Here is a 10,096-nt window from a genome sequence, read left to right on the forward strand (position 1 = left end):
ACTGCTTTAACTTTCATGTGGACTAAAAGTGATCACATCGTTTTTTGTAGGCCTACAAATAAATGATCCATAACGCATAAGTAGCAAACCTGAACGAATTGTAATTAGGCTACTTAGAGTGCTAAGTAATTGTATTTGATTCAACTGCATTGTAGGAGGAAATTATATATTTTAAGGTTAAATACAATTACAATTTGAATAAAACACATTTTTCAGAAGGCGAAGCTACTAGTTTTTATTTGCTAATTGTATTGGGCCTCAGGCTGCAATGACACAGTTAACATGCAATAGCCTATAAAACATTTATGCACTTGAATCAACACCGCATAGAAAACATTAATTTCGAACCAAATGCCAAGTTGTATTATTTTTGTAATGAAAAATAGGCCAATCGTTTTCTCTTTTAAAATGCAGCGACTTCTGTGACTGAAATTACATTCGATAAAGCGCACAGCGCAATAACTCTACATAATCATGAAACGAAATTATTAAACCGCACTTTACCTACGTAAAAATAATACCGTGTATAAAGCTTATACAACTTTGTCTATACAACTTTGTCTAGTCAAGGACTGTTTTCTTCCCTTTACTCACCCCTCTCTCCCTACCTCCCCCTCTTCGAGGAATAGCTCCATACCTGAACGAAGGCCACATCACCCAAAGGACAGCATCCTCATACTGAAATGAAAAAAGAAACACAAACACCCATCCTCTCCTCTTTCCACCACCGGCCTCCCCGTCCCTCTATCTCTTCATCTCTCCTAGCACTCGGTCTGTTGGGGCTGCGTGGCCGGGGATTTTCAGATGGAAAGGTAATTAGTTGGTAAGCATCTTAACCCAGTGGAGAGGGAGTAATCCATGCTGCCCTCATCCCTCTCCTCCTGCTGCTGGTGAACAGTTCGTCAGTGTCACGGAACTCTTTAGCGCGTGCGGCGCGGCGCGTACAGTAGTCCCGTGCCGCGTGTCACTTGACGGTTATTGCGAACATAGCCTATTAAGATTGCTGATGGTGACAATACTAATAATTTTAGATTATATTTTATTGTATTATCGTTTTTTAAGTGTATTGGCTATAGGCCTACTGTTACGAGCATTAAATGTTCATTATACTATTAATGTCCTTAGCCTCTAAAGCGTTCGCACAGATTTCTCCGTTTTTTAGGGCTTGTTGAGTGCGCATGCATTTCCTGCGCTCACACTGCGGCAGCATCGAATGACGCTCCCCATATGGCGGATAGTGAACCAGTGCAACAGTTCTTTCTCGATGATAGGATATCTATTCTCTAGCCTAGGCCCACTCCATGCCATGCAGTAAGCGTTACCCTCCACGTCCGTTCACCTTCATCCCCATATTGACGTGGAGGCTTTAGAAAAAATGTGATGTAGGTAAATAATTAGTTTGTGTTAATCTAGTTTTCCACTCACAAGTTCTTTGCCTTTCCAGTTTTAGGATTGGCCTATAGTCTACACTTAAAACAATCTATTTATAAACAACACAAAACCTTTTATTTAGCCCAAGCAAAGAGCTTCATGCTTTCCTTTTTATCCAAGCCATTTCAGCTCAGAGACACATTTTATACAACCTGTGCTGTCCATCGGGTGTGGCATGAATCTTCCTCCATAACCATGTTCCCCCCATTGCTCGAAATGGGGCGCTGTCACTGAAAGGTCCCGCTCGAACTGTAGATCGGGGCTCACATCCCCTCAATATATAGACCTACAGCCGATGAACATCCCCCATACTCCAAGTTTCTCCCATTCACCTGCTGTTGATAATTACACAGACAGACATAGAGGCCTACTTTGAAAAAGAGATCTCACCCTTTCAGGTGATCCGGGCTGAGTTCGTCAGAGGGGAGCGGTTTGGATTTCAAACCTTTTCAACCTCTATAAAGTTGCGTTGAAATCTGTCCACGCGCACCCATTGTCCAAACCATACATTATAGAACAGACGCAGCCGGCTGGTCACCCCTCGTGCTCTACGGCTGCTGGTAGATGTGCAGGCGGGCCATGTGCATTAATAATGATGTGGAGGTGGAGTATTGTCCTCTGAATACAGTTTAATTATATGTATTTTAAATCGATTTATTTCAAAATTGTGACTTTTGGTTTCATGTTGCACAACATAGCCTGTCCCTGTCTATTCACCGACTCATAAATAGGCCTACTAAACAATTTAACGAATTAAGCATTTTATTGATTAAACTCGAACATCGAAAAGCAAAATGAGATACATCTTGATTTAGACTATTCTTAGAGGCTGCCTGTTATTTTTTTTACTTAAACTAAGTAAACACCATTTAAACTAAACCCATCATAATAACATTGATAATAATATAATTCATGAATTAATTATCAAATCAAGGCGTTGAGTCAATTGTTACCTTACATTGTTCCATCGATTTTATTAGTACTTTTTATTCATTTAAATCTTTAAAGGTTACTTTATTTCTTAGCCTATATTTTTCTCACATGATCCTTTCGTCCTTGAGGTGAGAGAATGACTGTAAAAGTGAAACCATAGTAAAGAGAACGCTGTTCTTTCTACCTTTTCTTTTCATTTCCTCCGCCTCTCGGGTTGTTGAGTACACCTTTTCTTGGAGAGAAAAGACATTCAAGTCCAATTTATACTTTAAACTTTTCTGCCACCTACTGGATGAAAATAATACATCTAAAATTTAGATTTGTTGTTCAGTGATTTCAATATAGTCTGTTACTCATCCCCAAGTACCCCAGAGAGAATGTTAATTTTCTAATTAAATATTTCTGTATATGGAATAATATAATTTCATAAATAACATGTTTTAATGGTCTCCTTCCATTCAGCAGGCCTACCATTGTTGTCTCTACCTTCTTGCCCTTTGTGCTGTTGTCTGTGCCCAATAATCTTTGTACCCTGTGCTACTGCCATGTTTTTGTCATGCTGTGTTGTCATGTGTTGATGCCATGCTATGTTGTTGTCTTAGGTCTCTCTTTATGTAGTGTTGTGTTGTCTCTCTTGTCATGATGTGTGTTTTGTTCTATAGATTTTTTTTTTCTTTTTGTGTCCCAACTCCAGTCCCCCCAGGAGGCATTTTGCCTTTTGGTAGGCTGTCATTGTACATGAGAATTGGTTCTTAACTGACTTGCCTAGTTAAATAAAGGTTAAATGAAAAATAAATTACAATCTATGACTATATTTTGGCCATTAGCCAAACAAACCCTCAATGTGGTTAGACAGGCAGAACCAGGAAGTCACAAACATTTTCAGAGAAATGAAAGTAAGCAGACAGACAACACCCCAATGCTTGTCCACAACTGTTCAGTCAGTCAATGTGTGTATCAACATGGCAGAGGTAACTTTGGGTCAGGATCCCTTCTGCTGTTCAATCTGTCTGGATGTACTGAAGGATCCAGTGACTACTGCCTGTGGACACAGTTACTGTATGGGCTGTATTAAGGGCTGCTGGGATCAGGAAGATCTGAAAGGTGTCTTCAGCTGTCCACTGTGCATGGAAAGCTTCATCCCAAGACCTGTTTTGAGGAAAAACATCTTATTGGTTGAATTAATGGAGAAACAGAAGAAGACAGGATTAAAATCTGCTCCTCCAGCTCTCTGTTATGCTGGACCTAGAGATGTGGAGTGTGATTTCTGCACTAGGAGGAAACTCAAAGCTGTCAAGTCCTGCCTGGTGTGTCTGGCATCTTACTGTGAGACTCACCTCCAGCCTCACTTTGAATCCCCTGCCTTTCAGAAGCACAAGCTGGTCAAAGCCTCTACACAACTCCAGGAGAAGATCTGCTCTCATCATGACAAACCACTGGAGGTTTACTGCCGTACCGATCAGCAGTGTATCTGCTTTTTGTGTACAATGAATGAACATAAAGGCCATGATACAGCTGCAGCAGAAAGGACTGAGAAACAGGTAAGGATGACAACTCCACTGTTAAACATCATAGATCTGCATTTAGACATTTGTTAATCTCTTTACAACATATTGTTGATGTACCTCATATCAAATGGAAGTGTTTTATGTCGAAGGTGATATAACTGGAAGAGTAAGAAAAACATCCAACGCCCAGAGATGTCAAAGTACTTGAACAAAATTGCCTGATTATATTGTTGCAGTAATTTGGTGACTCTCATAAGTAATAATAATAACAATAATACTTTGACACATCACAAAATGCAATCATTATGGTATTATATTTAAACATATCTCCTTCTTTTGGCTGCATCTCTGCGTCTCAGTGGTTTGAAGGACTATTCTATTTCACATAAACATCATGGAAGGAGCCTTTACAAAGTCTTGTCACCATTCTCTGCAGAAACAGTTGGTAGAGAATCAGCAGAAATCCCAGCAGAGAATCCAGCAGAAAGAGAAGGAGATGCAGGAGCTGAGACAGGCTGTGGTCTCTCTGAAGGTGAGTTTTAGGGCCATCTATATTTAAATTAAATATATATTAACATGACCAGCAAACCAATATTTCATTTCAGAATTGGTAAAAATTATGTTAGGGTCAGGGTAAAGGGTTTGGTGTAAGGTTAGGGTTAAGGTAAGGATCAGTTTTAGATGTTGGCTGTCAATGGAATGCTGGTAAGAAAAGTCCTTATAGTCTATCCTGGGCTGAATGAAATGTACCCTCATTCTCTCTGTGTGTTCTAACAGCTCTCTGCACAGGTAGCGGTGGAGGACAGTGAGAGGATTTTTACTGAGCTGATCTGTTCCATTGAAAGAAGGAACTCTGAGGTGAAGCAGCAGATAACAGCCCAGGAAAATGCTGAAGTGAGTCGGGCTAAAAGGCAGCTGGAGCAGCTGGAGCAGGAGATAGCTGAGCTGAGGAGGAGAGATGCTGAGCTGGAGCAGCTTTCACACACAGAGGATCATATCCATTTCTTCCAGGTGACGTCAGTCTGTCTATATCAGCAAAAGAAATCTAAAAGAACTTGTAAACTTTAGATAAAACATCTCCACATTTCTGTTTTTCAACCTGTTTCTCCCTGCAGAGTTTTCAGTCTCTCTGTGTCCCTCCTGGATCTGATTCCTTACCCAGCATATCTGTCAATCCACACATATCTTTTCATTTTGTGAAGAATTTTGTATCTGAGGTGACAGAACAACTAGAGGATATCTGCAAGAAGGAAATTGCCAAACTATCATGGGAAGGTAGGTGAGAAGTATCAAATAGACTTGTTTTTTACATGCCTCAAAATGAGCAACAGTGGTTACCTTGAATGAATGTTGAACCATAGAGTTAACTGTAGTAATCCTTTGTATCTTGTTTTGGGTTTCTTGCGTTTTCTTGCATTCATTTGTGTTGTTTTGATTGTGGTAAGAACAGTGAGCTCTCCCACCCTCCACACTCACCATAGGTTCAAACATCTGTCTTTATAGAACACCTGATGTTTGTTTACCGCCACCATCTGTCTGCCCCTGGTGGTCTGGTGTGTAATTGCCCAAATAATAACAGATTATAAAATGCACCCACATTTTATTATGGGGACTTTCATTTTAATCTTCTGGGTTACTGAGGAATGGATACATAAAATTGTGATTGAAATAACTGTCAAAACACCAATTATCAAGCTGACTTAAATCAATCAGTGCATCTCTCCCTTAGCACCTCCATCTGACTACTTCATGGATGCCATTCCACATACTTCTTATTACAATTCCAACCAATTGGCAGGGCGGAGACCCAGCCCTCGCTGGATAACCCAACAACAATATTTTCAGAACATGCATGCGACCTTCAGCACTATGAGGCCCAATGTGTCTCACATGGTGACCCCTCATCGCATGGCCGCCCAGGTTGCACCTGCTGTAACCCCAGTGTACATGCCTCAGTACAAGTATGCTGCAGGAGTGCGCAACCCTTCATACAGTCATACACTTCCCCAGGTTGTTAAGCAGCAGTCTGCTGTCCATGTGCAGGACCAGGAGCCTCTGACTGCCTCCAAGCTGGCTGCTGTTCCTCCTCAGGAACAGAAGGAAATGCTGGGTCAACGCCTCTACCCGCTCATCCAGAACATGCACCCCAGTCTGGCAGGAAAGATCACCGGCATGTTGCTGGAGATTGACAACTCTGAGCTGCTCTACATGCTGGAGTCTCCAGAGTGTCTCCGCTCCAAGGTGGATGAAGCTGTGACTGTGCTGCATGCTCACCAGGCCAAACAGGCAACAAAGAGACAAGAAAAACTAAAGAAAAGGAAATAATTTGATTCAGCTGGGTCCAGAGATCACCAGACAAAAATGGAACATGGTCCAAATAAAACAGTCGGGGTATAATCACAACAGAGAATGAAATCACTATGGCTGTCAAATGATACATGAATACAATTGAGTTCATCGCTGGATTTGCTGTGATAAATTGCGATTTATCGCAAATTCTGAATTTGCTCAAATTGAGCCATATTTTAAAACAATTTATACAAAAAGCATGACAAAAATATTGACATCTTGATTTTTTTCCAAACTAATGGTAAGTAGAATCCAGGTAAACAGATGAAGCACACTTTCTTTAACCGCAATGTCAACCTGTTTTGACATTACAGTGTTGTTTTTAGTTGAATATATTGTGTATTTTGGATGTTTTCAGTGTATTATGAACGCTTTCAGACAATACGATTCATCACAATTAAAAATAATTTGTGCACAAAAATGACAAAACAGTAAACTGATGAACTCTGACAGCCCTATAAATGATGGAAACCATTCTTTTCTGGCACGTTATTCCTTTTAAATGTATGAATGCTTGGGATATTGAGAGTCTATGGCATTGTGAAATGTACAGTGCCTTCATAAATATAAGACTTATTCCACATTTTGTTGTGTTACAGCCTGAATCCATCTATACACAACACCCCATAGTGACAAATTGAAAACATGTTTTTAGACATTTATGCAAATTAATTGAAAATTAAAAATAGAAATATCTCATTTAAATAAGTATTCACACCCCTGAGTCAATACTTTGTACAATAACCTTTGGCAGTGATTACAGTTGAGAATCTTTCTGGGTAAGGGGTGGCAGGTTGCCTAGCAGTTAGAGCGTTGGACTTGTAACCGAAAGGTTGCAAGATTGAATCCCCAAGCTGACAAGGTAAAAATCTGTTGTTCTGCATCTGAACAAGTCAGTTAACCCACTGTTCCCTGGTAGGCTGTCATTGAAAATAAGATTTTGTTCTTAACTGACTTGCCTAGTTAAATGAAGGTTTTAAAAAAGTCTCTAAGAGCATTCCAGGTGCCACATTTGCCTATTATTATTTTGAAAACTCTTCAAGCTCGATTGTTGATCCTTGCTAAATAAACTTTTTCAGGACTTACCATATATTTTCAAGTAGATTTTAAGCCACGATTGTAGCTCGGCCATTCAGGAACAATCACTGTCTTCTTAGTAAGTAACTCCAGTGTAGATTTAGCCTTGTGTTTTAAGGTGAATTCATCTTTCAGTGTTTTTATTTATTTATTTTATTTAACTTTTATTTAACTATGCAAGTCAGTTAAGAACATATTCTTATTTACAACGACGACCTACCAAAAGGCAAAAGACCTCCTGCGGGGACTGGGGCTGGGTTTAAAAAAATAAAAAATAAAAATAAAATAACATATAAATATAGGACAAAACACATATCACAACAAGAGAGACAACACAACACTACATAAAGAGATACCTAAGACAACAACATAGCAAGGCAGCAACACATGACAACACAGCACGGTAGCAACACAACATGACAAGAACATGGTAGCAACACAACATGGTAGCAGTACAAAACATGGTACAAACATTATTGGGCACAGACAACAGCACAAAGGGCAAGAAGGTAGAGACAACAATACATCACGCAAAGCAGCCACAACTGTCAGTAAGAGTGTCCATGATTGAGTCTTTGAATGAAGAGATTGAGATAAAACTGTCCAGTTTGAGTGTGTTGCAGCTCGTTCCAGTTGCTAGCTGCAGCGAACTGAAAAGACGAGCAACCCAGGGATGTATGTGCTTTGGGGACCTTTAACAGAATGTGACTGGCAGAACGGGTGTTGCATGTGGCTTATGAGGGCTGCAGTAGATATCTCTGGTGTGTCTGGTGGAAAGCAGGCTGAACCAGGATTGCCTCTAGGATTTTGCCTGTGCTTAGCTCAATATAGTTTACTTTTTATCCTGAAAAACTCCCCAGTCCTTAACGATTACAAGCATACCCATAACATGATACAGCCACCACTATGCTTGAAAATATGGAGAGTGGTAGTCAGTAATGTGTTGTATTAGATTTGCCCAAAACTTTGTATTCAGGACAAAAAGTTAATTACTTTGCCACATTTTTTTGCAATATGACATTAGTGCCTTTTAGCAAACATGATGTATGTTTTGGAAAATGTTGTATTCTTTACAGGCTTCCTTTTTGCTCTGTCAATTAGGTTAGTATTTTGGAGTAACTACAATGTTGTTGATTAATGCTCAGTTTTCTCCTATCACAGCCATTAAACTCTGTAACTGTTTTAAAGTCACCATTGGCCTCATGGTGAAATCCCTGAGCAGTTTCCTTCCTCTCCGGCAACTGACATAGGAAGGACGCCTGTATCGTTGTAGTGACGGGGTCTATTGATACACTATCCAAAGTGTAATTAATAACTTCACCATGCTGAAAGGGATATTCAGTGTCTTTTTAAAAATGTTTTTTTTTACCCATCTATCATTCTTTGTGAGGAATTGGAAAACCTCCCTAGTCTTTGTGGTTGAATCTGTTTGAAATTCAATGCTCGACTGAGGGACCTTACAGATAATTGTATGTGTGTGGTACAGAGATGAGGTAGCCTAGTGGTAAAATGTGTCGGGCCAGCAACTGAAATGTTGCTAGTTCAAATCCCCAAGTTGACTAGGTGAAATATATGTTGATGTGCTCTTGAGCAAGGCACTTAGTCCTAGTTGCTTTGGATAAGAGTGTCTGCTAAAATGTGAATGTTGTCATTCGAAAGTCATGTTGACCACTATTATTGCACAAAGAGTGAGTCCATGCAACTTATTTCAGCTTTTCATTTTTAATTAATTTGTACAAATTTTGAAAACAAAATCCCACTTTGACATTAAGGGGTATTGTGTGTACAGTGGAGCTTCCGTTAAAAGTTAGTGGTAGATCGTGGCATTCTGTCATTAAACCACGCTATCAAGGTGGAGTTAGAACGCTGATCTATCGGTGGAGGTGTTAATGGAGGTGTTTTCAGTCTGAGAGTCTCTCTTCTCTGGCACTAGAGTCCTGCATCAGGCAAACAAAACTGTCAGTGGTCCTGGAGCATTTAAAGCATATTGAAGCCTCTTAATGATGAGATGAGCCGATCTGTTATCCAACAATTATCATTATTATTATTAACCCTCTATTATAATTATATAAAAGGCCCTTAGATATTCTCACAGACCAGATTTGTCCTAACGAAAAATGCCTCTTAGATATTAATTTAGAATCCTCCAATCCTCTAAATTTAATTAGACCTACAGTTTATTGATCTGCAGGTATTTTCATTTAGAAGCCGCCTCTTAATGAGTTCCCGAGAGCCATGTCATACCAATTATTATTGGATTATTTACCATGGTAACCACTTGTTAGTATTACATTGAAAATTATATGCGTTTGTATATTTTTTTTCAAATTTAATAATAGATTTATTTGTACCACTGTAGATGCTGTGTTTTTATTTACAGTAGTGTATTAAGTACTCAGAAATGTAAAACTTTAATCTCCAAACCTCATACAACCGCAAAATGTAGGACAAAGCATTTAATGTACAGTATTTTTTCATCAACATCTTTATTTTTTCGTTAATAAAATATTGATAAAAATACTCTTTGGAAATGCAGATGTTTTTATTTCAACTACCGTACATCTCAGCTACATAAACCCTAAATCTAACAGTATTTTTGAAACGTCTCCAGTAGATTTTCGTTCCTCCTGAAAGCCCTAATTGTCATGCCCTGATCTGTTTCACCTGTCCTTGTGCTTGTCTGCATCCTCCTCCAAGTGTCGCCCATCTTCCCCATTATCCCCTAGGTACTTACACCTGTGTTCTCTGTTTGTCCGTTACCAGTTCGTCTTGTTTGCCAAGTCAACCAGCATTTTGTC

The 10,096-nt window shown here is 39.4% G+C and overlaps 1 protein-coding gene across 1 annotated transcript; it reads left to right on the forward strand.

Annotated features, from left to right (window-relative positions):
• The first annotated feature begins 3,259 nt into the window (after positions 1-3,259).
• On the forward strand, positions 3,260-9,818 carry LOC135524293 (E3 ubiquitin-protein ligase TRIM47-like). Its single transcript, XM_064951713.1, has 5 exons — positions 3,260-3,905; positions 4,309-4,404; positions 4,650-4,883; positions 4,988-5,147; positions 5,602-9,818. The coding sequence occupies exons 1-5, from the start codon at positions 3,327-3,329 to the stop codon at positions 6,195-6,197; spliced, it is 1,665 nt and encodes a 554-aa protein (XP_064807785.1). The 5' UTR covers positions 3,260-3,326; the 3' UTR covers positions 6,198-9,818.
• The last annotated feature ends 278 nt before the right edge of the window (positions 9,819-10,096 follow it).

Source organism: Oncorhynchus masou, chromosome 31 (genome assembly GCF_036934945.1).
Source record: "Oncorhynchus masou masou isolate Uvic2021 chromosome 31, UVic_Omas_1.1, whole genome shotgun sequence".
Lineage (NCBI taxonomy): Eukaryota > Metazoa > Chordata > Actinopteri > Salmoniformes > Salmonidae > Oncorhynchus > Oncorhynchus masou.

What these genes read in the sequence shown, in the direction of transcription:
- LOC135524293 (XM_064951713.1), top strand. Translation starts at nt 3,327, where the DNA reads ATGGCAGAGGTAACTTTGGGTCAGGATCCCTTCTGCTGTTCAATCTGT. An exon ending in ATCATATCCATTTCTTCCAG is followed by an intron (nt 4,884 to 4,987) that starts GTGACGTCAGTC and finishes TTCTCCCTGCAG; the next exon opens with AGTTTTCAGTCTCTCTGTGT. An exon ending in TGCCAAACTATCATGGGAAG is followed by an intron (nt 5,148 to 5,601) that starts GTAGGTGAGAAG and finishes TCTCTCCCTTAG; the next exon opens with CACCTCCATCTGACTACTTC.